The 27,598-nt window shown below is 40.6% G+C and overlaps 2 protein-coding genes across 8 annotated transcripts in view; both read right to left on the minus strand.

The window, feature by feature from the left end:
* Positions 1-14,430, minus strand: part of RHOH (ras homolog family member H) — a 41,256-nt gene extending 26,826 nt beyond the window's left edge. The window contains exons 1-2 of one of the 4 annotated variants that reach the window (XM_010401773.4): positions 14,312-14,430; positions 13,711-13,802 (exon numbers count right to left, since the gene is read on the minus strand). The gene's annotated coding sequence lies outside the window, so the exon portion shown is untranslated. Of the gene's footprint in view, positions 1-10,868; positions 12,774-13,710; positions 13,852-14,311 lie in introns of those variants that run through there. The other 3 variants (XM_019287434.3, XM_039551465.1, XM_010401772.4) reach the window with 3 other exon arrangements.
* A 6,577-nt stretch (positions 14,431-21,007) lies between these two features.
* Positions 21,008-27,598, minus strand: part of N4BP2 (NEDD4 binding protein 2) — a 35,552-nt gene continuing 28,961 nt past the window's right edge. For 3 of the 4 annotated variants that reach the window (XM_039550553.1, XM_020584711.2, XM_019287152.3), the window contains exons 18-19: positions 25,976-26,099; positions 21,008-25,198 (exon numbers count right to left, since the gene is read on the minus strand). In XM_039550553.1, coding sequence (XP_039406487.1) covers positions 25,153-25,198; positions 25,976-26,099 — 170 coding nt within the window. In that variant the 3' untranslated portion in view covers positions 21,008-25,152. The other variant, XM_020584712.2, reaches the window with a different exon arrangement.

Raw genomic sequence — 27,598 nt, forward strand, 5'->3', positions numbered from 1 at the left:
GTGTCTGACCTGCACCTCAGCAATCTTCAGGCAGGTAAAATGCCTCACACTTGATCATGGCTGAATACAATACGGAGAAGGTGAGTGAGGTTACCAACCCGCAATGTGATGGGATGGGAAGTAGGGCACAGCAGCACTGAGCCCTTTGCAGGTAGAGGATTCAAGTGAATATACATCCCATGAAAAACTAATATGGTATTTGCTGAAAGAGCTCTACCAACAAAGGAAAGCCAGACTGCTGTATCAAAAAGGGTAAGTTTATCAACTGAACCAAATGGGATTTTCATTTATGCCAAGAATATCTCTGGCATCTACTATAAAATCATTGTGAGCATGACTCACTATGGCTAAACATCTCCAGAGGATGGACAGTGTCTTATGATAGGGGAAAATAAAAACAGTCAGGAACTTCTAATTTCAAAACCTATCTTAGATACTGATAGTGCACCCTTAGGTAGGCTGGAATTTGAACGGAATTAGCTCATATGTAAACAAACCATGCAGGCAAACAGCCGTCTTTTTAGATCAGGCAATCACAAAAAGCTTCAGAGAGTTAAAGCAGTTAGCATGCTAACTATTATTGCTATTATCCACTCCCTACCTCAGTTACATCTCAGTGGAGTGCCTGTTTATATCAGGATAACAGCAGGCTAGTATTTCAGTTTGAGCACTGTGTATACTAGTTCTTGAAGAGATCTGACATGGCGAGGAAACAAAAACATTTATACTAATAGAAAAGGTTGAAAACCACTGGAGAGACTTCCACTTGCTGTGCAATGCTTGAATGTACATGCTGTCTTTGCCTACCTACTCTTCTAAGTCCCACCTCACACAGAAGTGGGGTCTGCAAAACAGTGCCTACAGTTCTTCTCCAGTGTGCTGATTGTAATCACTGCTCCTTCCAATTGCATCACAGATACATAAGAACTCTCCTTGCATCCCTTAGTTATAGGCCCTCGAGGAGAGGAAGGAGGCACAAAGACTACCCTCACTGACCAGAACAGTGTGCAGCTTTACACCTTCACCTCCATGGGCACAGTGGGCACTGCAGGGCACAGACAGGGCCTGGGAACAACTCCTGCAAGCAGAAGGAGAGGGAGGAGGAGGAAAGCTGGCAGGAATCAAGACAGGGCAGAGACGCTGTTGCCTGGTTAGTGACAGCACCCAGAAGATACAGCCGCTGTGACACAGAAACCATGACTGTTGTGACTCCAGTCTGGACGCTCTGCTAGATCACCAGGTTGTCAAGGTCACACTACCTTGTTTTCAGCTCTGTGGATGAGGTGTACTTGCTCCATTCAGATACAAACCTCCAGACTGCTTCCAAAGCATAGGTCTCCTGAAAATTAATCCATCAGCTGCAGTCCGGCTGGAGACTACAGCTGGTCTGCAAGCAAATGGCCCCTTGCTGTACCCGTCATGCATCCATTAAGCTGATTCTCTGACATTTGCATTAGCTGTCTCTTGGTTTTTAACTTCTTTTAAGACAAATTTGATCTATAGCCCTGTCTTGACAATCAGCCTCCCACCACCTCAGAGACTGTCAGCTTTCCAGTCCATAGTGGCATTCAGTGGTGGTACCACTGCCATGAAGGAGAACTGGCTCACAGCCTGTACCTTTGCAAGGTGCTGCATCTTTTCCCCAAACTACTCCACCAAAAAAATCTCCATTCAACTCATTCACTTCCCAAGCCAGCTACCACAGGGGCCATCTCTATTCCTTGGCCCAAGAGCAAGATGGCAGGTTACTCACTGGCAGAATACTTCAGCTGACTGATATATTTATAATACTGACAGATTAACTGCCAGATTATCTTTCAATGTGCTTTTATATTTAAAAGAATTGAAAGGATGCTCAGAAGCTTGGATGAGAGCTTTTACATGGATGTTTTATCCTTAAGTACAATAATTTCTGCAATGCCCTTCTAAAGTTAGAAAAGCAAACAACATCAAAGCCAGGATGTCTCGTCATCTCAAAAACAATCTCCTTCCACAATTTAAAAAAAAAAATTTGCAGACATAAAAACTTGGAATTCTTTTCTTTCAATCCCTTATTCACAAAACTGAAATCCTGTCCATCTTTTCAAATTTCTGCATTTTGTTTTGAAAAAAATACAAAACTAAATTTTGGGTTTAATTTCTAATTTATGAAATTTTGAGAAAATGGAGAACCACTTTCTTAGAAGCCTTTGCAAAAAATCACTTCAGGATCAAGACAACACCTGAAAATACCTCAGTTTCTTTCTCTGGCAGTTTTAATAACTGCAAATGAAGAGAAGGATTTATGATCAAATATTCAGTAATCTTGTCGACTTTATTATTAGCAAGGGAACTCACGTTATCAGATTTAAAGGAAATTCCCTCATATTGAGAATGTGAAATCTTGATATAAAACAACAACAAACACAGACCAATGTTATTTACAAGATTAAATGAGATGTGAAGTCCTAGTAAAGGGATGAAAGCTTTTCGTATAACAAAATGTACATATTTACACACATGCTCACACACTGCACATTTATTTATACTGCATATGTATTTATACACAGAAAACTGCTTAATGAGCTATCTTAAATTTTAAAAAATTGCTTTCATTGCTTTAGTAATAGTACCTATAATAATATCTATATATAAACAATGGATTATGACACAACTAAAGATCTATTCAATTTACTATAGTCGCTGAGAAAAACTATTTAACTCCCATTCTAATTATCCAGTTAGACAAAAGAAATATTTATTTTATCTTCAAGAACCCTCTTGCTGTGGCTAATCACACCTTGATTCAGCAATTTACAAATTAAACATGAGCACAGATCATCAGAACCACTCCAAAAATCAACGAGAAGCCTGTAAGACTCTCATGTACTGATCTGAGATCCTAAATCTCTAAATAGAACTCAGTGAGATCTGGCAATGCTAAGTACCCACTTTAAGATTCAAGCCATTAGTCTGAAGTAATTTTTCTTCATATGTTTATGGAGTGACATGGTAAATTACAGACTTCGTGGCATTCATGGCATTATGGGGCATTTTCAAAAGGGATCCATGTATAAATATTATCTCCAAATTAAAATTTGGGTAAATCAAGTGTAGGAAAGTAATCCTTTCACAGAGGAACCAGCTCATAAAACATTCTCAGTCTGATCCAATATCCTCAAAGTCATCAGAAATGGAGTGGCATGTCATGCCTGAAGTTAGGTAAGCCTAGTGTTTTCCTTCTGCAAGATACTGGATACGTCACCTCTCTTTCCCACCCTTTTCTGTGCTAATTTTTCTCCTCTGCTCTTAAACAGAGAAGAAATTCTTGAGTTTCCCTACAGATACAGCCATACACGGAGCAGCTGGTGTGCAAATGTCACATGTGTACGTTCGAGCACAGAAGTTCATCAACCATCTGTCCATCTGCCTTCCCTCATAGTAGCTGTTTCCGTACACACACATATACACACACACATACACACACACATATATATGTACATATATATTCACCACTGACATAGAACTGCTTCTGGGTCCAGATGGGGATACAGATACACTTGCAGATGAACATGGATAAAGTGCTGGGTGCTGACTGCAATGCTATCACACGTACCTATGAACAGTTTTTCTATTAAGAATAACTTAGAGGTCAAAAGCAAATTTTCAGCAAGTCTAACTGCATTGTAGCCAAACTGAAGCCTTGATAATACAAAATACAAAATTTCATTAATTGACTTCAATCAGACTACTGTGTGTGTAGAATTACTGACATGGGGAAATGTTTGCAGCTTTGGGCCTCAAACCGCTTCAAATTTTTCATGCCACATCCTCTTTTAAAACAGTTTGAGACAAATCAAAAACGCATTTACAACATATTTTTGTAGGATTTTTTTTTACAGATTTAGCTCTTTGAAATCTCCCAAAATGTTTTTTGGTGTTGAAATACTCTTTGGCTGTTGAAGTACTCTTTTATTTACAACCTTCAACAATGATTGTGATTTCTTTCCAGAAACTCTCTATTTCTGCTTGTTCTTTTTTTACCATCTGCAGACATGGGCATAATCATCATGAAGTATCCATTTCTCTTTCATACACAACTAACATCTCTTAGTTTTAAATAATAATTTGTAATTTCTCAGAGAATGATGCATTATTTGCTAGACTGGATGCATAGAACTGTATATGTACACATATAGATACACAAAAATATTGAAAATATATCAGTGTATATTTAAAATCTAACTATTTCAATAATGAATCGATACATCCATGTACAAAAAAAATTGCATCCTTACGTACATGCATGTATGTCCATATACATATATATATGGACACATTGATACTAATTCATTGCAAAACACATTGCTACAGATTGCTGTAGGAAACAACAAATTGTGGGCAAGATATGTTACCATCATTTGAAAACCTGCATACATATTTTGCATCAAACGGATGCATTATTGAATTGACCGCGGTCTACATACAGGTACACGTGCATTTGTACGCACATAAGCAGAGATTACTGCTGCGCTAAATGGGGATTTGCAATAACCTAAGTATCTAGTGGATAAGAGTTTTACATACAAAATTACATAGTCACCCATTGTAAACTATTACATTTCTGCTGTGTATGCAGCCATTACATTTATTATTATTAAAGGTATTATTACATACCTTTGCAATATGTTACAGTGCTTTGCCGTTAAGGAGATGCGTGGATTTATATTAAATCCTGCAGATGTGTAACATAATAAATTGTTAAAATAAACTGGCAACTCTATATATGCACTTGCATTTGCAGGCAAAAAGGCTTCCCCTCTTTCAGAGCCTGTGCCAAGCCCATTGCAGAGGAGAAGGCTGACTTCTGTGTGCTTTGGCTCTAACCTGGGGTAGGACTGCACTTCTCTCCCTTGTTTGCACACTACCTGATCATCTTGACTGGCTCTCTTAAACACTTCGAAGTAATCAATAGTAACAGTCCAGCTAAAAGCTAATACATGAATGATACAGGTGATGTAACATTCTCCTCAGTGTTAAAAGGTCTTAAAAAAATTGGCCTACCACTTGTACATTTTCTTCAACAGACCCCTTGCAAGATCTCCAACATTACTTTCAGAAGTCTCTTCAGGTTTAACTTTGCTCTGATTTTCTAAAATACCTAGCACAAAATAAGGAGATTCTCAAGTCTAGATCTTCTCCCCCTAGTATCAGTGGGAGAAGAAGGAGGTTCTCCATGTTAATCATTAGGTTATGTATTTGCACAGGTTTGATTTCAGTGGGAGGTAAAGGTGGAGGAGGAAAATGTTAGTTAGAATAGAATTAGCCAGTGTTCCATGGAAGATTATTTTTGTATATTTTGTGATAAGAATAAAGTGTTGGATGTACAGGTGTTTTGAGTAGTAATAATGATATTTCAGTTGATCAAACAGTTCACAATAATGACCTCTTGCTAAAACGTACTGATTTATTTTTAATTTAGGAAGAACTCATATTTACTGCATGTCGCTGTTTGTTTTGCTGTGACAAATATTAAACTTCTGAAGTTAATGAGCAAAGCTAGCAAAGGAAGCAACAATAATTTGGTTGGTTATTTATTTTATAACACAGAAACTCCCTGATAATTTTAGCTTTTCCCCCTTAAGACTGCCAGCAACAAACCCCTTTTTCTTATCTCTGTATATATCCAAGTGTTTAAAATCATAGTCTAGATTTCACACAGTGGAAAACTGCCATCTTTAATATCATCCTTAAATTTTGTATGCACACATGTACATTAAAATGTTAAAAATTTGAAGAGCTTGCTTAGAAATAATTTCAATTACTTTTCAAGTAGCAGGTGCGACATAAAACATAAAATGATCATAACTTATCCTGCATTTGTTGATTTATGATTTTTATCTTTTTGTTTTATAAATTAAAAAAAAAGGAGTTGCTTTTCACAATCTATGCCATGACTCAGTATTCATGCACTATATCCAGCACACAGATAAAGTAAGAGATAATACATATCTACAGTACAAGCAGGAATTTTTTTTTCTCACCATGCAGCCTCTCTAGAATTCCTTAATTGTAGCAGATTAAATTAGATAAAATAAATGGGCATGCATACTTGCCTTCATCAAACTGCCTACGTTCCATGCATAGTTATGATTAAAAGCCAATTTCAAAGGAACATGCTTTCTTCCCTTTTATTTTTTCTAGAATTAGCACAAGTTACACCTGGTAGCTCAGATTTTACACTGGTTTATATCTTACACCAACCACATGCCAGAGCAGAATATATATTTTAGTGCCTGTTTTTCTTTACTTTTCTCTGATTCCATTACGACCTTGATCTCTTGCCACCTTTATATAAAACATATAATACTGCAGACAGCAGCGGGTCATATGGAATAGGTTAAGAGGAGAAAAGACTGTACAACCAAAACTAATACATAAATCCTTCTCACTCATTCTTCAGCTGAGTATTTTGAGAAGCCATTTCATATATTTATAGCTGACATCTACTTGGCTTTCAGTTGGTTTAAAGATCATGCAAATCCCCACAATACGGTAAATCTTAATGCAGAATTCTTCAGTGGGAAGCATAGAAAGCTTTCCTTGATTTTCTTGATTTTTACATATTTTGAATGAAAATGATCACATATATGAAAAGAAAGATATTTTAGGAGAAAGATGTTTGAACATTATGAGAACATTTCCCATGCTTTATTTTTGAATCCTGGTGGACTTGATTCAAACTCAGAGATAATTTATCCAACAGCTTTTCATCCAGAATTAAAACTCCACTGAAAGAGATGGGAATTTAAAAACTTGCATTTAAATTGATGGAAACTAAAGAAATAACATGCAGGGTTTTTATGACAGCTGTTTCATAATATATGTTTATATTGAGAAAAACAAAAGCCCATAGATAATTAGATATATAATGAATAGATAAATTAATTTAAGTATATCAGTACCTCAGTAATTTTGAACTCCAAAGTCTTTACCAGTTTTTAAGCACAGTCATTTGATGGAAAAAAAAAAGGCAAGCTGAAGACTGTGTGTCCACTGGCATGCGTATCAATGAAAGGAAAGAACAGTCTTCCTGTAAGTTTGAGAGGTTTCATATTTTTTCAATGACCATGGCACAGGAGACAACCAAAAGAGATGCCTACCTACCATGGGGTCTTGGTCTCACGCTCTTATATTAGGAGATCCAGTTCTATCTATATTTTGACTTAAATCAGTCTAACTTTCAAAAGCAACACATTGTCACTCATGAGGAGAAGAGCTGTGACCAGATGGTACAACAACCTCAAGCTGGCAAGTGTCAGTTACTGGTACTCCACGCTCACACTTGTGTGTGAGAAGCGAAATCATGCACAGTACGTAACCACAGCCCACTGTGCCAGCTTCTGCCAGGAGAGGTGTTTGCTCCTTTTCCAGCACATGCTGTGTCTTTCCCATGTGACAGGTCACCATGGCTCCCCGTAGGGAAATCTCCAAACCATAGCAGAATCCTTGTGTGGTTTCCAGCAGATTCATGCATTTTGTCAGGTAAAGACAAGCATGTCAAGTTCAGCCCCACCCTCATCCCTCAGGAATTTACACTTCTCCTTGCCTTCTGTAACCAAAGACCAAATGCAATTCCTCGTGTGAAAGCAATACAGCACAGACACAGCAGCAGGCAACTGTGCAGGAGGGGAATGATAAGGGTCTGTGATAAACACAGCGCACGGCCACAAGCAAGGCTGGGCACAAACCATTCCTGTATCTGCTCTGTCAGGAATACATGCATGCACTAAGTGCTCAGACCATGTTCCCAGCTAACCTTCAGCCACCCTGTCAGCAGTGATAGACTGGGACTGCTGGGATTATTGCTCCTTGACACTTTGCCAGCTGCTCATATTAGACCTGATATGCCAAGCTTTTATAGCCATGACTTCCAGTACTCTCACTGCTGCATTACAGAGGTTTCACAAGCTCCAAAAGTCTCCCCCTTCCACTGTCCACTGATCCTTCTGCTGGATTGGGAACCTTTTCTAGTCCTTCACTGACATAAAAATTGAAGGACAACTAACTTCTGCTAAGCAAATATGAAACTCTACTTGGTTTTGTGGAGAAGAGCTAATGGTAGGCTACAGCACAAAAATTTTGTTGCTACATTGCTTTGTTGTGTTTGTGTGATCCTGTCCAGTATTTTAAGGCCATAATGCTTTAATAGTGGGCTTGAGACAGCTGCAGCCAACTTCCTTTCTTAACTGCTATGCTGGGGTTATCTCAAAATATCTTTTAGCTATAAGCTGTATCATAGCTTGGAAACATTTGAAAACCGTGAATTTAATAAAACCACACACCACTAGCCAGAAAGTGAGAACCTAATTTGGGAATGATGTTAAGCTGTGTGGTGTGATGTCTAAAATGTTACATCAAGACTTTGAAAAAGCTACATTTTACAGTTACTTCTTTTATCTCTTTTCAAACAATAATCAAAAGCACTATAGAAAAAGCTGCAATTTTTCATTTTATGGTCAATGTCAAATTAATCACTTGAATGGTGCATTCAGTAACATTCTACTGTTTCTTAGGGAAAACTATAGAATCACAGCATCAACATTTCACAAAGAAAAAGGGGGGTGAAGAGGTAATTTTCACAGAAAATCGTTAACACTAAAGTGCCTAACCCACCTACTGCTATACATCTAGAACTGCACAGCAAAAGCAAGAGGAGAAACAGCAGAATTTCATCTCCCTGCCTGGGTATCCTCCTGGCTGATTATCAGAAAGCATCACTGAGAAAAGCTCCTCAGGAGCTTCCGCTGGTGCAGACCCACTGCTGTACAAAACGGGCACAGCCTGCGAGACCGCCACCACGCTGGCTGCTCATTTCCTGTGTGCTCTGGGTATGCTGCAGATCACCCACTTACCTCTTTGAGGATTTATATGGCTCGCCCCTCACTGTAGAAGCGATCACTTCCCTAAAAATCACTGGCACTAGCAGCCGTTACCAGCAATGAGACTTTACCATCAATTTTGAGGCCTGATGCTCTTCTGCTATGAGTTGATTTCACACTGCTTTGGCACAGTAAATTTATCTTAAAATGGGATTAAATGACAGTAATTTACAGCCATGTTGCCTTGCTGATGGGCTATGAATTTCTGTCTTGCTATACATGAAAATCAAACACATTTTAAAATTTAATTCTTTGCTCTGGAACTTAGTGAGTACAGATTACTTATAAAAACACCAATTCTCTATAACTACAAACCTACAGTTTTTCCTGGTTTGCAGCACCTAATCTAGGGAATGTAAAACCTGGTATTATGCCTCACTAAGGCCTGCTCTCTAAACTTAGCAGGAAGCAAGTGCACACGTGGCTTTTCGACCCCGCGGTTACTGCCCAAGTCTCAAATGTGGTATTCACATGAAGTCAGTACCCACTTTCTCCAGTAGATTTGACTTCATTTGTATGATAGATCTTCAGATCGATCTCTGAAAAATTACATCAAACCCCATTCTAAAGTCAAGTAAGTGTACACATATGGTCCTTCCTACTGGAAAATCACAAACACACCACACACTGATCTAAATGGTGGGGTTGAAAATGTGAAATTTGAAGCAGGAACATATAAAGCACTATCCCACCTTATTCCAACAGCAACAGACACCAAAATTTGCTGACATATGTGCCTGTTCACAACTAACTTATCTCATTTACCCTACCTTTTTCTTCTGCAAGTATTTTCTTCAGGATAAACCCCTCATTAAAGCTGGCCTCTGCCAGATGCCACAGCTCAACTCCTGTCCTATCCACAGGTAGAAACACAGCTTAAAGGAGAAGTTAGAAAATCTTAAATTCACATTCAGATTTTTTTGCGGGGACCTGTGTCAGAGAGACGGTTCCAGCCTCAGCGTGCTCTATCCTCATTCACCTTTCAGATTAACTGCATCTCATTGGCAATGTGACAAGACCATTCCATCACCACAAGAACATCATAAGATGCAGGTTTTGTGAGCAGAATCTGGAAATGGGTGTGCAGAAATGTGCACGCATGCACACACACACACACACACACACATACTGCTCTGTAAGGGGACCCCACACCATAAGCATGCCACAGTAGGCTCAGAAAGCAAAGAAGCCGTGGGAGTGACCTGAACACAAGTTGTTACAGACGTGGCCATTTAGATGGAAACCTTCCATCTCAGAATGTGGCACAGTCATTTACTAGACCTAGCAGGACCAGGCAGCTGCTGGAGCCAGAGCCAGCCACAGATATGTCAGCAAATTAAAAATATTTTTAATCTCACTCCAGTCCTAAAAACCTATTTCTCAAATTTTCACAATAAAGTCTTCACCTAAATTTGCTTGGGAATATTTAAGATGAAGCAGAACAGTTTCCTCATAAGCATGATGTACTTCACAGAAGTGGAAGAAGACCATCCCTTGAAGTGCTGCAGATTTACACATCTATCACTCCTGGGTTCATAGTTCGTACAACAGAAAAGAGCATCAGAATCAGATCCACCATCTTGAGAGCAATTCCGATTTTTTCTTTTTTCTTATATCAGTTAACATGGAAGAAACTGTCATGGCACAGCCCATCACACCCCTCTTTCTACTTTATATAAGGCCTTTTTATGCTGGAGTGAAGAAAAACCTCGGGAACAAATGAAAATCCACAAAATGCAAGATCTAGACCAGGGTTTAATTGTTTATCTCAATACGAGCATTTAACAGATGGTATTTAACAGAAAAGTAAAACTGATTATGTAAACCAATTTCACAAACTTATTAATAAAAGTAATTAACAAAAGTAAAACAAAGTATACTGAATTTGATTCAGAATATCAATTCACATTAAGACTCCTAGAAAAAAAGAAAATGCAATGAACTCACCAGAGGCAGGAAGCTGAAAGAGGCTGTTGAAAATAAACGTTACGAAAGTCAACTATCCTGGATGAGACAGGGGAAGAAAAAAAGAAGAGTGGTATTCTGTGTTCTTGGCTTTTTCAGATAGACTTCTTTTTTAGCAGATTAGAACAACTGTATTATTGAGAGGACAAAAAACCCAAAAGCTCTAGAGGCACCCAGAGACCCCTGTGCATACAGGCCAGAGTAGTCCTGGCAACTGGGTCTAGCTCATCTGGAGGCAGCAGTGACAGCAGACCCAGATGCAGCGTGACGAGAAAGAGTGAAGAGGTTTAGCGTAAGTCAGCTTCCTGGTGAGAGCTTCGCAGCTCTGCCTGTGTGGGTTTGTTGTGGGTTGGTGTATGAGTTGGTATATCTTTCTCTCTTTGGTGACTATGGGAGCAGATGTAAAAACCTTGAAGACGGGGGAGGGAGGCAAACCCTCCAGGCTGCAGGAAGCTTTCTCTTTGCACTCTGCTGCTCCTCCAGCTCCCTCCTCCCTGCTTCAGGGAATAATGGCACAGCACAGCCCAGCAGCTCAATACATGCGAGCAGAAAAGGAGATCAACAACGGCCCAGCACAGCTACGTGCAATTTACTCTCCGGTAGCAGGAACAACACCTGGGATATTCTTCTGGAACCTGGAATATGGCCCTGCCTGCAGAGTATGCATGTTTAGCTGACTTTGTGCAAAAACCCAAGGCAGGCACTTTGGGCTACTTCAACATAGGTGTACACGGTTTTGTTGTCATTCAATGAGGATTCCTCTGAAGCACTGGTCAAGACTGATCAGTAATATCATTTTATCAGCATATATGTCCTCTTTTTTACCAGCATAAGGAGGCTGAGCAGGTGGAGGGACCACAGACATTGAGACTTCCACCTTTCCCAGCACAGACAAACTGAGCTGGCCAGATTCTCACCACTTCCAGTTACCACAACTACTACCACAACACCGAAAGCAAAGCTGTGATGGTAGTTTCAGGATTTCAAGAGTCTATGGTCTATACTTTAGGAGCCATCAGCAGAAGAGGTTGTCCACTGTGTATGATCAGGCAATCAGAATGCAGGGAGGGCACTCCTGTCCCATTCTGCTGAAGCAGCCCAAGCTCACCGGCATAGCAGGAGAGCTCGGGGGCAGAGGCATGAGCACTGGCTTCCCAAGCAGCCTTGAAACCCAGAAGCACAGAAGTGGAAACCAAGTCCTTTTCAGCAAATATTTTGGGCTCAGTGAAGTTATCTCAGACCATCTCCAGCCATGAATCAGTAGGAACAGACTGCCTGATCCAGATCTAAAGCCATGCATTTTATGTTCCTTGCAGGCTGGAAACTCTCTGAAGACAGCTAATGAATTGGTCCACATTAACATTATGACAGTACAATGCATTCCAAGATAAAGTCATATTGCTTCCAAGAAAGATTAAAAACCAACAGAATAATTTACAAGATAAAGCAAAAAGGAAACAAAAAGATAATTTATGTGTAGATGAAAGGCAGTTTGTGCCAAAAATATAAAGAATATAGCCTGTGTAAACATGCTGTAAACCTGCTGTTGCAAAGCTTGCAGAGCAGTGCTGCACAGTTAGGCTGGGGAATCACTTTGTTTCATTTCCCTATAAAATGAAATTAATTCAGTTAATTATCAACAGTGATGAAGGTAAGGAAGGCTCACAGAAGGCATTTTGGGAATCCTATCTTCTTAAAATCTTCAAACTTCCTTTTAGTTTGAGACAGGATTTTGAATAAGGGGCTTCAGTGCATCACCAGTTTATGTGAGAACTTCTGTTTCTTCATTTTCACATTAAATATGTATTTGTCCGTTTTTAACAGGGTTTGGGTTTCCCAATACCAGCGTAAGCAATCAGGCAGTAAGTTTCCATTGCAATTGTGATAAAGCAAATGAGACACCCAAACATTTTTAAATGTTTCCATCAGAAACATTCAGAACTGTCAGAAGTAGAGAAATAAATACTATTTGCAAATTATACCGATATAAATGCCTTTCATGATCATCACCAATTTTAGGTCTGCTACAGAGAGCAGATACTTAAAAATGCAACTACTCTTCTCTGTTTTGTGCTGAGATTAATCCAGATGTGAAGCCATCTGGCTAAGTAGTTTGCATTTTGGAAAAAGAGTGCATCCATCTGTAAAATACTTCATAAACAACTACTGAACTGAGTGAACTCAGCAAAGAAACAAAACCATACAGTAAGAAACATGTTCTAACATGTCTTGATTTCCACCCATGTCCCTCCAGTACATTTTCTGAATGATCTTGACCCAGTAACTTCCCAAAAATAGTTGAATTTTATTTATTTGAGACCTTTCTTAGTAATACACATGCTTCACGCATTTGATCCATCATTTCACTTCCAAGAGACCTGGAGGAACTCCAACAAAAGACCCTCAGCTCCATGCACTCTGCGCATGTAGGTAATTCCAAAGTTAGGTGTAAAATTGACACCTGACCTGTTTCTCTTGATATTTGGTTATTTGTTGGGTTGGCTTTTGGGGATTTTTTTTGTCTTTCTTACTGTAGTTTTTCTGCTTCTTTTCACCTCTTCATGCTGTGCAATGAAGGGGAACATCTGGCTATGAGAGAATAGTTAATACATTAAAAAATACATTGCTTCTCCTTTTTAAAAAACTCATTATGAGTCATTATCTGGGACTTCCAGAAACAAGCACTTTGTTGTGGAAAATATTTATGGGGGCGGAATTAAGGCTTGCAATTTATTTTTGCATTGAGAAGTAGGCTGACAGCAAAAAATAAAGTCTCAAACCACAGGTAACTAAGGGTTTATAAGAAATTATAAAATGACATTACCCAGGGTCTTGACATGGGTTAATCTTCAATGAAAGGTCGTATTTCTTCTTAATCCACTGCTTTCTGTCCCTCTTGGAGAAACAAGACAGCTGCTGATGGTAGGAAGGGAGTTGAGATTAAGGAAGGAAGCTGTTCCTGTCCCCACTGCCTGATTTCCTTTTTGTTCTCAGATTCGTTCAGCTCTGATTTTGGTCTGCCTCAAATAGTATGGTATGTGCAGTGCTCAGGAAGTAAACCATGGCACTCTTGATACCCACTGTATTTAACCCCACAAACCTTTCTCCTGTTATAGATGATCATTAAATTACACAAAATAAAGTTAATCATTGCTTATATCTTGCCACTGCCCCAGATATATAAACAACACACAAGAAGAAGTATGCTTATTTTGTGAAAAAAGAGCCTAATTCCTTTTTGGTATCATTTTCAAATAGAAGCAGGAAAAATCTATGCGGTCAAGATGCCAGCTGTGTGTTAGGAAAACTGGGATGTGCCTATTTGCTTTGCCCCAAGTTCCTAGGCAGTACAGGGGAAATCAGGTAGGTCGCCCAGACACATTTCAACCTGGAGGTGAAGCCATTCCCTTCCCAGGAACAGATACCTGAGCAAAAAGGAGGCTTCCTCACAGCATGGCAGAGAGCATGGCTAAGAGAGTCTCTAAAGCAGACCAGGCACAGTAACTTCTGCAGCATTACTCATTGCGAGAGCACTCAATCTGAAAGAGGAAATGAAAACGCAGTCTCACAAGCACTTCCTATATGGATTTTGGTAAAACTCTCACACACTATTTACTACGCCTTGATGAGCTTAGGCTTTGGTTCCTCAGCAACCTAATGCTGGGGGTTAGATACTCCTCAGGTTTGGTAGTGAAGTGGCACAAACTGAAGCCTGTGGTAATAAAACAGAACTCAAAATCTAGCATGAGGCAGGTTCCTGACACATTGTGTGGGCAGGACTAGAGGCCTTCAGAGGGTGAGTCAAAGCCCTCCAGAATACTCACAGTGGAGCAGGCCTGACACGGAAGCCTAAATGAAGAAACATGCCTGAAATGCCACCCTCTCCCTGTGGACTCTCCTGCCTCCCTCCTGAGTTACAAAGTTCAACTTCCAACTCAGCTCAGCTCTTGAGCCCCTTCCCGCACCATTGCCTCTTCCCCTTCAGTGACAGGCTTGCCCTAGGCTTCAGGTGGCCACAGAGCAGCCCTCCAGCTACTAGTCCTCTGCGGGATTTGGCCCTGAGCTGCCCAGCTTCTGGGTGCAGTGCTGAGGTGGGTGCAAGGCATGGGGCGACTCAGACCTGGGCATGCCTGAGCAGCACAGACCTCTCAGGCCTAAAATAGAGAACCCTGAGTTGTGCAAACAATGATCAAACATGGGTTTGGCACCAAGATTTGGGTGCGGTCATCGCCATTCTTTCAGCCTCTTTTCAAGACTGATGCAGCTCCATACATTAAACCCATACACTTCTGAGGGAAGGCAGGCAGAGATTTCCCCACTTTCTGAGACCACAGCTTTCTGCTATCTCAACTACAGAACTATTCTTTATTACTTTTATGTTTCCCCACTGTGTAGAGGTTACTAATTAGCTCTTTCTCTGGGATATTTCTCTTGAGATTAGGTTGTCAGCAACATGTGCTCTGTGACAAAACTAACACTTACATACTTTATGATTTCTTGGAATCTGATACACAGAATCCAGTGTCCTAACTTCCTAGCACAATTCCTCCTGTGACGTCAGCGCAGAACTGGTGGACAATGTACGGGAAGAGCTTTCCTCCAGAGCAACATGAAAACCTACATCCCCTTTCTTGAAAGTGAAGCGTGCTTAGGAACTGCACTGAGGGTTACTTAACTACCCTGTTTCTCATTCTGGGACAGCCTAGCATAAAAGCAGTCACATCATATAATCATAGAATGTTTAAGGGTTGGAATGGACCTTAAAGATCATCCAGTCCCAACCCCCAGCCCATGAGGAGGGACACCTCCCACTAGACCAGCTTGCTCCAGGCCTTAGCCAACCTGGCTTTGAATAGTGCCAGTGTTGGGGTGTCCACAGCCTCCCTGGCAACCTGTTTCAACGTCTAAGAACTAATTCATTCTTCTTCCCCCAAATCAGGTCCTAATTCCAAAACACCCATCTGCCCTACTGAAGGAACAAGATTCTTTCTGTGTTTGCCTGGTTGTGGTTTTTTTTGCTGGCACTTTAGGAAGACATTTGCCACCTCACAGGGCAGCCCTGGGGTTGAGGGCAGACCTCTCCAATTGGCAGAAGCTGTTCCTGTCCCCACTGCCTGATTTCCTTTTTGTTCTCAGATTCGCTCAGCTCTGATTTTGGTCTGCCTCAAATAGTATGGTGTGTGCAGTGCTCAGAAAGTAAACCATGACACTCTTGATACCCACTGTATTTAACCCTACAAGCCCTTCTCCTGTCCTAGATGATAATTATAAAGATAATTGTTGCTTATGTCTAGCACCAGAGTTATAAACAACACATAGGAAGTGTGCTTACTTTGTGAAAAAAAGCCTAATTTTTAATATTTATTTTTATTTTTAAAGGGAGAACATGCAGAACATGCAAACCCACATGTGTTTCTCTAAACTGTCTAACTTTTGCAGTTCTCTCTCTCCCGGGGGACATTCACACTTCCTTCCCCCACCTGGATCTAATGCAAAACTAACGCCAATGGCTTTGCTGTAACCGTGGAGGAGGCTCCAGTTGTTTTCTCTGTGAAGCCACCCTCCACCTGAGGCTGCCCCGGCTGCAGGACCAGCCTGCGGCCTGGCCCAGGGCTCAGAGCCGCCAAGGGGCTCCCAGGGCGGCTGCCCGGGCCAGCAGACGCTGGCGCCGGGAACCAGCGCCGAGGGAAACGCAGGTTCCTCCTTTGGCTCTGCCCAGGAGACGCCGGGCTGGGCTGTGTCGCAGCAGGGAAGTGGCGAAGGGAGCCTCTTCTCTCAGCAGCCCCGCTGCAGCCGCCCCGGAGCTCCCTCTCCCCTGCTCCCGCAGCCCCCGCTCAGCGCCGGTGGCTCCGCGCCCCGGGAAGCGGCCGCTCCGGACAGCTCTCGGCTCCGGGCCCGGAGGAATCGCCAAGCACACACCGCCCACACCCACGGCGGGAGCGGACACCCTGCTCCCCGCTGCCTGCTCCCCAGCGCCTGCTCCAGCCCCAGCCCCGCGCCCGCGGCCTCGCCCTGCCCATTGGTGCTGCTGAGTGTGCAATCGTCTCGTCAGGAAAGAAAACAAACCAGGCCTCCTGGCCCAGCTATGGCAGAAGCCATTTGAGTTCCCCTTGGAAAACTCAGCAATCTGAAGGTAGCGGCCAGTTTTGTTTTGAATGTGCTTTTCACACTTGCTCCTGCTTCGAAGAAGGAGATAGGGATACTTATACTGCTCAGTCTCAGGCTCTCTGCTTCACCAGCCAGTTTCTCCTTTCCAGTCCATAAACATGAAAATGTCACCCCAAAATAAGGCTCAGAATAAGGCCTGACATAGGTGCCCTGACCTGCTCCCAAAGCACTGTCTTGGGGAAGCCCCCCTGCCAGGCAGAGTTCATCATCCCTCCGAGGATGTTCTTCTCTCTACAGCATATCAAAGTAGCTACTTTACATGGCTATCTTGATAAATGCCCAAACTTGTCTATATGGCACTGCAAGACAGTAAAAGGAGATAATCTGAAAAGGCAAGAAGGGCACACAGGGAAGGAAGGCTACTATTACCCTGATTTTAGAGGCAGGAATCCAAGGCAATGCCTTGTGAGTTAGCTGACACGGAGCAAACACTATTATGGAGAGCTCCCACAGACCAACTTCATGGAGCTACCATTTCTCTATTTACAGACCATACTGATTAAATCTGTGGCATTGGCAGAGGATTTCCACTGCTTGCTTTCCTGGCCAGTGTGTATGACTAGCCACAGATGTCTATGAAGGAGAGTCCTGTTTCTCAAGATAATACAAAAATAACACCAATCCATGCAGTTGCTTATCAAGCTTGTAGAAAGAACAACTATCATTGCAGCACTGCCACACTCAAATGTTTTACTGCCCCAAAAAATTAGAGATATCATATCTTAATCACACCAAGGAAATGCATCAGCATTTAATATTTTGCTATTACTTTAGCATTCCTCAAGTCATGTAAGTTTTTTTCTGGGCCATATGAAAAAATGTTCCCTACTCACAAGGAGTACCAAATCAAGTTTTAGACCCAACACAACACAGAAGACACAAAGCAGCTTAAGACAATAGGAAGGAAAGAAAGCAAGTTGGTGGCTTTTATCCTGTGGTCCTCCTCCGCCACAGCTTGAGTTAAAGATCACACAGCATGATAGCATAAGAGTCTCAGGCCTCTGGTGGCACTGGGCCTATGTAGCTGCTTTTCTCAGCCTTTGAAGAGGCAGGGATTTTCAGAATGTCCATTGTGGAATGGATGTTAAAAGTCCCTTATTTGTTCACCAAAAATCACCAAAACTGCAAGTCTTCCTCACCCCACCCACAAAGTCTGCAACAGAGTTTTTTTCTCAGTCAAGACAAAGATCTGCATAGCACTCTTAAAATATGAAAGCTACATAAGTAAAGCTAAAAGAACTGAACGGTACAAAACAAGGATGCTGAGCCCTATCTGCTACATTTAATTCAGCAAGACCTCTGAATGGTGTATGCCAGTGACAGGCTGCTTTGAGAGGCTGGTTCGGATAGATAGCACTGCCCTGCTGGAGCTAAGGGAAAGGGGCTGCCCCAGCAGTAGGGCCCCACCCATGCAGGGCTCCTTGTAACATGGTCCTGCAGCCCTTCAGGGTCTCTGGACACCTCTGCACTACCCACTCACCACTCAACAACTTTTCCTATCAGGTTTTGCAGCTCCATTCTACTGTTTGCCATCCTCTCAATTCACTGCCAGGCCCTTACTCTGTGCTACCGTCCATCCTCCAGCATAAAGTCCCTCATGCTATAACAGGCCTTTCTTCTTTATCACAGCAGTCTCTTGGTACTGCCTGGATCCAGCAGCCAGCCTTCCCCACAGCTCTTTCAGGGCCTGTGCCTGCACCTGGCAGTATGGCCTCTCAGGCATGGCCCATCCACATGCCTCCATAGATCTTCCCAATGTTCTTACAGTTTACAGATTATCTTCATGCTCTCTAGGCTCCCTCACCATCTCTCCCTAATGAATTTTCAGTTGAGGTGTGGGAGAGGAAGGCTGCAGACCAGATTCAGCACCTAAAGGCTCTCCAGCAGTCCCGGACACAGGGCAGGCTGGCCCAGAGTGATGAAGACTCTTGGATCCTCTGAAGTTCCTAACTGTCATTCAGGACAAACACAGGCAGTGTTCATCAGAAAGGTTCTCTGAGCTTCTCCTCAAAGACACTGCTTCCCTGATCCTTGCCATGTAGAAGCCACTTAAGTCAGTAGGAAAAAGGAAACTTAATCATGGCAACTAATGAAAAGCCACTGCTAGCACAGCCAGGCCCCCATGATGAGAAAGTCAACCAACATCAAGGGGGTCCTTCCCCATCAGGGTTTTCAAGAAGACTGTGCCACCAGCAACATCCACGGTGGCAGTGAACTTCACCAGACAGCACAATGCCTTTGTGTCAGTCTTTGAACAGACTGATCTGTCCAAGCATCCAATCTACAAAAAACAACCCAGGGTAGCTGATGGAGAAACCTCGACATACCATCTTCAAACCTGTGTGCAAAAATGAACTTGTCTTGCCCATCTCTAGCACAGAGCAGTAAGTACATTTTGAAAACTTACTCTACCCCACCCATCTGTAAAGAAGAAAAAAATCACCAAAATAATACTCCAAATACAGTATTTTCCCTCTGAGGAAGAAACGAACAGCACGTGATGTGTAATAACATCCTTTAGCACCTGTCATACAGAGAAACAACTCTGCTCTGGTAGGGGCACAGTAAGAATTGCTGCCACTATCACTCTGTGCCATTGGCAAGGGCACCACCTAATGTCAAGCTACCTGACATGTTCCACCAGCAGACACATTTAATTATGCTTGATTAATTTGAGCTAAAAACCTGTTAGTCTCAAGCCATATTTTTATTTTACCACACTACAGTTTTCGGTCTTAAATTAAAATAATCTTCCTAAGTAAGGACAGAGTACAGTATCCTATTGCTCTTATTTAAATAGGGAGAAATCCCCAGGGTGCTTTTGAAGAGCAAACTCCCAGCTAAAAGCAGAGGGGTGCTCAAGACTATCCCAGCACTCAGGAAAAAAGGGCATGAACTGAAACGGAAGCTGGTAAGTCAGGATGGATTGTTTAGCAAGGGTAGGAGTTAAGCTGCACCAGACAGAAGGCAAGTCCAGCAATGGCACCTCCACTTTAAAACATCACAATTTGAGAGACCAATCTGGTCCAAGCTGGACCTTCAGCCACACTGCCAGAGCAGGCAGTCCTCTATGTAAGGAGCACACAACCAACCAGACATTTACCAGTGCTGTGGCCTAATAACTGTGGTTCAGGATTAGCCATGTCAGATCTAAACCAGCATCTGCCAAGCTTTCATGTGTTCCCAAAACCTGTTTTCCCTGCTCTCTTGAACAGCTTATGAGTTACGGCTTTGCTGTGGAAATGCACAAGCCTGACTTGTTTCTGCAGTCAACCCAAGCTGCAAGGCAATGAAGCCACAGGAATGATTTTGCCCGAGTCATCTCGGGTCACAGCAAGTTGTCCTGAAACTGAGCTAATAAAATAGGTTAGACTCCAGCCAGCACTTTGGTCTTGGGTGTCATTCCACACTTCCAGAACAATGCACAAGAAACAACCCGCACCTGACCAGAACAGGGCAGGCTTAGGAAAAGCCAGGATTCCTAGCTCTGTATCCACCACGGTACAACACTGTGCTTCCTCAGGATCTGGCCTCTAACTGCCCCTGACATAAGGGCTCTTGCTAAATGAGGTCTATCCAGAACACTTCCCTCCCCCAAACTCCCATTGTTCCAGTGGTCAGACTGGCCCCTCCCCTTGACATACACCACTGCTCTCACTCTCTCACGAGTAAGCTGGCCTAGAACAGCATCTCTTCAGCTACTTCAGGCCAAAAAAAGTCTGAAACCATGACCCTCATTTTCAGTAATTTGAGCATTCAGCTCCCACTTGCAACACTGAAATTCAGGCCACAAATCTGTTCCTTTTTATGCTTGCAGATGGTTGCTTCATCTCCCTACAGATGGTATCCTGAAGCCAAGCAAGTGGCTTTCATGCAAAACTCCAAGACTACTATTTGAAAAAATTTGATACAAGCTGAAACATAATTTTCCAAGGAAAGACAGAAGGCTATACTTGTGGCAAAAGTCCTTTATTAAACTAGATTTTGTAAATTCCTTTTCACATTAGAAATTCTAAATGCAAATTACAAAACTATTTCAGTAAAAAACAAAATTATAGTTAACAGCAAAAGTACAACTTTATACAAATAAAAAATCATTTTTAAATTTTAATTTAAAAATAGAAATTTGTATCTTCCAATGTACTGGTCCTAACAGCTTTTACAATTGGTAGCTGCAATACTAGGTTTTTTCACATGCATATTCACATATAGTAATTTAATCCTCTGCAGTTTATTTAGCTGAAATAGCATGAACAGTTGGCCTTTGGTTGGGTTTTGAGGGGGGATGTACCACATGATATTAAAAGCAAAAGCCAAAGTCATTAAGCTATTGTTAAGGTATCCTGAAATATTTTTGAAAATAACATTTTTGCCCTACTACTTTCACAATCAACTGAAATGCTTTTCAGCAGTCACATTACTTCAGACAACTTTCTTCATTGCACCTCTGGCCTTTTTTTTACTCTAAGATCGCTCATCGATGTTACACAAGCATTAATTTTGTACATTAAAAAATGATAATTCTCCTAAATTAAAACCTGGGATAACTATTAAAATGTTTTGTAAAAGAAGACACCAAAAGTCACATATTAAAGGCTACCATTTGTCACAATCACATGCTGTTGAAGAATAGAATAGAATAGAATAGAATAGAATAGAAAGTGGTACACAAAATAGGTATTTTAAGAGTTGCACATTATTTCAGAGTGCTGGTGGCAATAATACTATTTTAAGTATCTTAAAATACAGAATTTACACGATACCTCAAGATTCTCATGGATTCTCACCAATGTAACTGCAAGAGACATCAGAAGGCTGGAACTTCTAAAATGTAACCTACTTCGAAATACCATTTTGAAGTAATTATATTTCAAAGAATTAATCCCAGAATACATTATAAAACCAGTCAGAGAAATACAAGAACTCCAGTGTTGTTTTTCTGGAATACTGGCAAGTAGCTGAAGGCATGAAGATCCTTACTAATAAAACTCTACTTATTTCCACTCTGTGCACTGATCTTCTGATCTATTCTGTATCCAGCTCAGCACAGCTTTTAAGCACGTGCTTGAGATCCTTCAGAGGATCATTCTATTTTTTCTGAGTTGGAACTGCAATGCCTCATTTTGAGTTGCTGAAACTGATAGAGGCTCTGTCACTATTTTCAATAGAGGCAAGATTGGTTCTGCCAGCGTTATGATTTTAAGCCACCATCGCCATCAAAGTTCAGCTGGTAGTCAAACAATGTATGCTAGGTGAATGACCAATCTATACCAGGCAGGGTATTCAGACTGTGTTTGTGAACCTCAACCTGTACCCCAAAGGTGAATGAAAAGGAGAAGAGAGAAAAGTATTCCAAACTGCTCTTGAGCTGTGTATTTCTCTGCTGACTTTGACAGAGTGAAGAAAATTCTCCTAGCACTGGGTAGAGCCGATTTTACCCTGAACATTTTTAATGTATTTATCCAAACAGGACTAAGAGATGAAAAAATAATACAGAAGGACACTGAAGCTCACCAGGAACAGCTCCTTTCTGAAAAGTCCTAGCCTACTTCCAGAGACTGTTTATGCATTTTGAATTCTTTAATCTCTTTTGTCCCTTTAAGCTTGCACTTTTAGCTTGCAGTGGTAATTTTGACAGAGGCTCAGGAAGTGGCGACTTCAAAAATACTCCTGTGCACATTGGTCAGAGCATTTTCTGGGGAAGTGAGAGTCAAGTGCCATCATCAACATCATCCACTTGCTAAGCCAGAAGAAGGCAAAAAGCTGTGTTTCATATCTCCAGGGTAAAGCTGTCAACTAGATTATGAAGAACAGATGGGCAAGGCGACAACTTTTTCTGCTTGTCTTTTGAACTAAAACGTAAGCTGTCTTTGTCCATGTTGGGAATGGTGTGAATATGCTGAGTGAATCAGGCTGCCTCCCAAAACAACCAGAAGTGTTGGCACTTCCTTGTTTACAGGCACATCTCTGTAGGGCTTGGGCACCCAAGCAGCTCAATACACAACAGCCACTCACGCCAACCAACAGGGATGATACTGCAAAGAGCTGTCCCAGAGAGCTGTAACTCCATTTGTTATAAACAGCAGCACTAAGGAAAACCTGTTCAGGAGCAGAAGGAAGTTCCTTGGTCCAAAACAAAGATCTTGGCTCCGCTGAGACAATTCTAGCATTTGCAACCCTGTACAGCTGATAGTCTGAACTACTGTCTTGAGGTCAAGTGCCTAAATGGCATCTCGGCCCACTGTAGGCACTGTCACAGAGGATGGAGTGTGGGCTTCACCACACAGGACATCATGCAGTAGCAGAAACAGCTCTGCTAGTGCTGTTTGGGGACCACAGATCTTTTGTATTTTACCCAGTGGTTACCAGAGCAGCGCAGAGAGAAGGAAACAGAGAAAGGACACAATTCAGATGAGCTAACTATTTAAAAATATAAAACTTATTATGGCAGTCTATTATTATAGAAAGAGTCCCTTTGATTAAGTATTATTCAAGCTATTCTTCCACTTGAAATCACCAGGAAATGATTGTTGTATCTGTTGAAGCATGACAAACTCATTTTTAAGTCTACCATGCATCATAGTCACTGTATATGTATTAAGAGTAAATACAGATACGTTCAGGAAACATCATGTCTTTCAGCTTGTCAGCAACTTATACGGACACATTTTCATGTGAAACCTATTTCTGTGGACAGCTTTTCTCACAGAAGTTCTTTGTTTATTAGTATTCATGCATACAAATTGCAGAACTTGCACACACATATGGATTCATAAACAAACTCTATGTGCATGTAGTTCCTGGATTAAATTTACTGAAAAGTGGTTAAAAATTAAAAAACTTCTCACATTAATCCTTAATCTATTAATATTATTCCTAATACACAACTCACACCTGTTCTGAAAAAGTCTTACAACAAAAATTCATATGCCTTTCAGGAGGCAAAGATGTAAATAAAAATAGCAATGCATTCTAGAAGGTAATTTCTATTAAAAATGTGTTCTGATTGTTTACTGGAAACACTTGCCTAAATACAGATGTTTATATTTCGTTTTTGAAGGGTTTTGTTTGGGGTTTTTTTAGTGTTGTTTTGGTTTTTTACACAGATATTTCTAGATGGCGATGCAACACCACCAAAATCAGAGTAACTTTTGTACTCCCAGATTGTCCAGTTAGGAAATTACTACGGCAATATTAGCATTCACTTTGATATTAAAAATACATTAGAAATGTCTCATGATCGTATTTTCTACAAGGAAATCACCAAACAATACACAGAGAATGAAAACATCACTATTAGACATTTGTAAAGTGAAACGGTACTGCATTTGCTGCATTTAAAAAGCCACAAAGTAAGCAACTATTTTAATCCAGTAGGTGGATCTCCAACAGACTGAACTACAGTATTGTGTCTTTCCCTTTAACTGATCACACTTAAGCTGCCAAATTACCAAACACACAGCTGGCCCTAATGCACAGGCCTTACATGCACCTTCCTTCAATGTCTGCAGAAGTTTAGAATGGAGTAAGGATAACAGAACTGGTCAACCTATCATAACATAGCCACTAAAAAGACACCAGACTTTTGAAGAAACCTGCAAATACTCAGCACTCAGATGTTGTCCAGTTTCAACGTCTCCTTTGCTCTTCTGAAGGGTTTAGCACGAAGTTCTGAATTACAAAATAACTTTGTACAAGTTATATGTTTTAAAAATACAGAAGCCACAGCAGTCAAAATGTGTGAAGGTCAGAAGACAGATTGGGTATGCTAAGAAGACAGTTATACTAAAAACTGTACCCTAACTTCCCTTAAAAACATCAGTATTTCTCAGCGAAATTCTTAATCTGCATTTCTGAGACTTCAAATCCTTTCAAGTGTCTTCCTTTTGCAAGTTCAAAAAAGGATCTATTCCACACAAAAATTTATTGGAAACGTACTGACAAAACCACTTGCTGTAAATTGAGGCTACTTCTAATAAAATAGCATCCTTTAAAACAGATTACAAAATACCAGTGCAGTTGTTCAAAACGTGGGGTTTTTCTGTTATCTGGCAGTCATCTGACACCTCAGTTTCTATATTCCTCTTTCCACAACTCCTCAATTCAGCATGACTTTCAAGCAGCCTGGTTTTATTTCTGTGAACCTATGAAACAAGAAAAGGAAGCTTGAACACGTAAACTATATGCAATTCCATCGCCTTCAATTCTCATCAAACATATGGAAAATGGTAAGGTTCTCAGTCAAGTATGTGTGCATGTGAGAGTCAGGGAATCAGCATTATGTCCTCGGATGTGACTCTGAAGGAGGATTTTACAGGGTCTGGAGTTATGAAGATCTGACAACAGGTGATGAAGATGAAGATTTGAGAAAAAAAAAAAAGCTGCTCAATATTCTTGGTTATATTCATTCTGTTCCTCTACTCCTGCTCCCCTTTCATTCCCTCTTCTTTCAAAATGGATTTTCACCCTTGTATTCTGTAGAAGGTAACAAGGAAATGGGAAGTCATTGCTATTTCTGAGTCTCACCTTCATGCTCACCTTCCTACACTGCTCTATATAAAAAGCAGCAAACACACTGATGCCAGCCTAGATGTGCTAAATTGCTATCCCTCATAAACTGAGCACAAATGCAAGTATTGGGAACCAACAAAAAGCAGGATTAACAACTTTTCACAGTAAAGCTAGCCATCTTGAATGGAAATAGTTAATTAAATAATATAATTAAATAAATAATTAAATTATCTCAGAGGAAAAGATCTAACCTTTAATTAGTGCTACACAACTGCAGTGGATTTGTGAAACAACGGACCTGCCCTAATCTATGTAGTAGTTTAACAGTATTCTAAAACTAAACTTCAATTTTCAGTTAGTTAAATGTGGGTTAAGAAAAAAATTTATCAGTAACAAAAATCTAAACTCACCTGAAGTTGTGGCTTGTGAGGTATCTGATAGCTGCTGGTCTGATGCGAGCGACTCCTCCCTGACTATGGCTTCCTCTTCCCGTGATAACACTGAGATAGGGTTTACCACCAGTCTGCTGGTACTCTGCAACAGCAGGAATTGTAACGGTTAAAATTTTCCTCAGCAGAGACTTGGCATTCAGTATAACCCTTCCATGCATTCTTCTGAAAACTCTCACTAGTCATTTAGAGCTTTGTTTTCCTGTGCTGGTATGTATATTTTAGAGACAAATAGCAATTTTCCCCCATTTTGAAAAAGTCAAACTCTTCAAATCTAGATTGCTTGCAATACACATATTGTGATCATCACAAAATCCTTCTAATTTCATAGAAGCTTTACTGTTTCTGTCATCTAATATTCAATTGGAATTTACATCCTGTGATATAAATTGCAAAATTAAAAGAGGTGGGTGTAATATACTGAATTTTTAAGTGGTATTTCTGTATTGTTTCATGTTTTATCTTAAATTAATGTGAATAAAGAAATAAGATTTTATTGAATAAAGAAATGAACAAGAAAGAAAATATAAATCCAGTTTTTGACACTTATGTCACATTGTTTGGACTATCTTCTGCTATGCTGAAGCATGGAAATCAACAGATCAACACATTCCATGAGTTTTATTAGAGCACCTAGCCCTGCTAACAAAAGAAACAGCTATCTTCCCAGAGATAACAGCAACCTAAACTGATGAAGAGTTTGAAAAAGAGGAAAAAAATAAACTAAATTGGATTCTCACAACAAGTCAAGATTTGCCAGTTTGGAATTATCAGTTCACATGACATCTTTCTTCAACTACTCTCCCCCCACCATAACTTTATTTAGGTTTTATATTTATTTACTTTTAATTCTGCCTGCAAAAAAGTTCCCAGTATTGATCCTTTTCCCATGTATGTACAGTGACATTAACTTAATTTTTTTAAAATTTAGGTGAATGGACTAAACAGAGAGCCCCTACTATCAATTTGAGGATTCCTGCTTTAAGTGCAGCTCTGGAAATTTAGTTCTAAAAAGCATTAGGCTACAGTTTAAATTACACAAATGTCATTGTAGGAATAGCATGAGATAATGGAATTTAATTCTCTCTGATGCATATTGAAAGAAAGAGTTATCTAAGGCCTCACTGAACATTTTTATTTATACTCTGTGGAGTAGCTGATTCAAAAAATCAGGTTTGTGCAGCAGTACCTTGCATAAGAAAAATTTCTTATTAAAGCATTCCCAGTGTGCTTAAATTTAGAGGGTAAACTAGTAATGCAGAAAATGTCTCTTTTTACAGCATGAACAGTCATGAAGTACTTGAACACTACACTATGAGAAAAAATGAGCCCTCAAGCAAAACTGCATGAAGTGACATTTCTGGAAGCAGCAGTATTCTGATCTCAAGAGATGTTGCGAACAAACTGATACTGAAGTTTCTGCAAGGTAGCTCAAATCACACACTTTCATGTAGAAGTTGAAGACAATATCATTGTGGTTAAAATTCCAACACAGTAAATTTTCTTTTAAGATTATAAAAGCAACACAGTTGTGACAAAGCAGTGCAATGGTGACACATATGTTTGCATCATTACCTCAGTTAA

Source organism: Corvus cornix, chromosome 4, assembly GCF_000738735.6.
Source record: "Corvus cornix cornix isolate S_Up_H32 chromosome 4, ASM73873v5, whole genome shotgun sequence".
Taxonomy (NCBI): domain Eukaryota; kingdom Metazoa; phylum Chordata; class Aves; order Passeriformes; family Corvidae; genus Corvus; species Corvus cornix.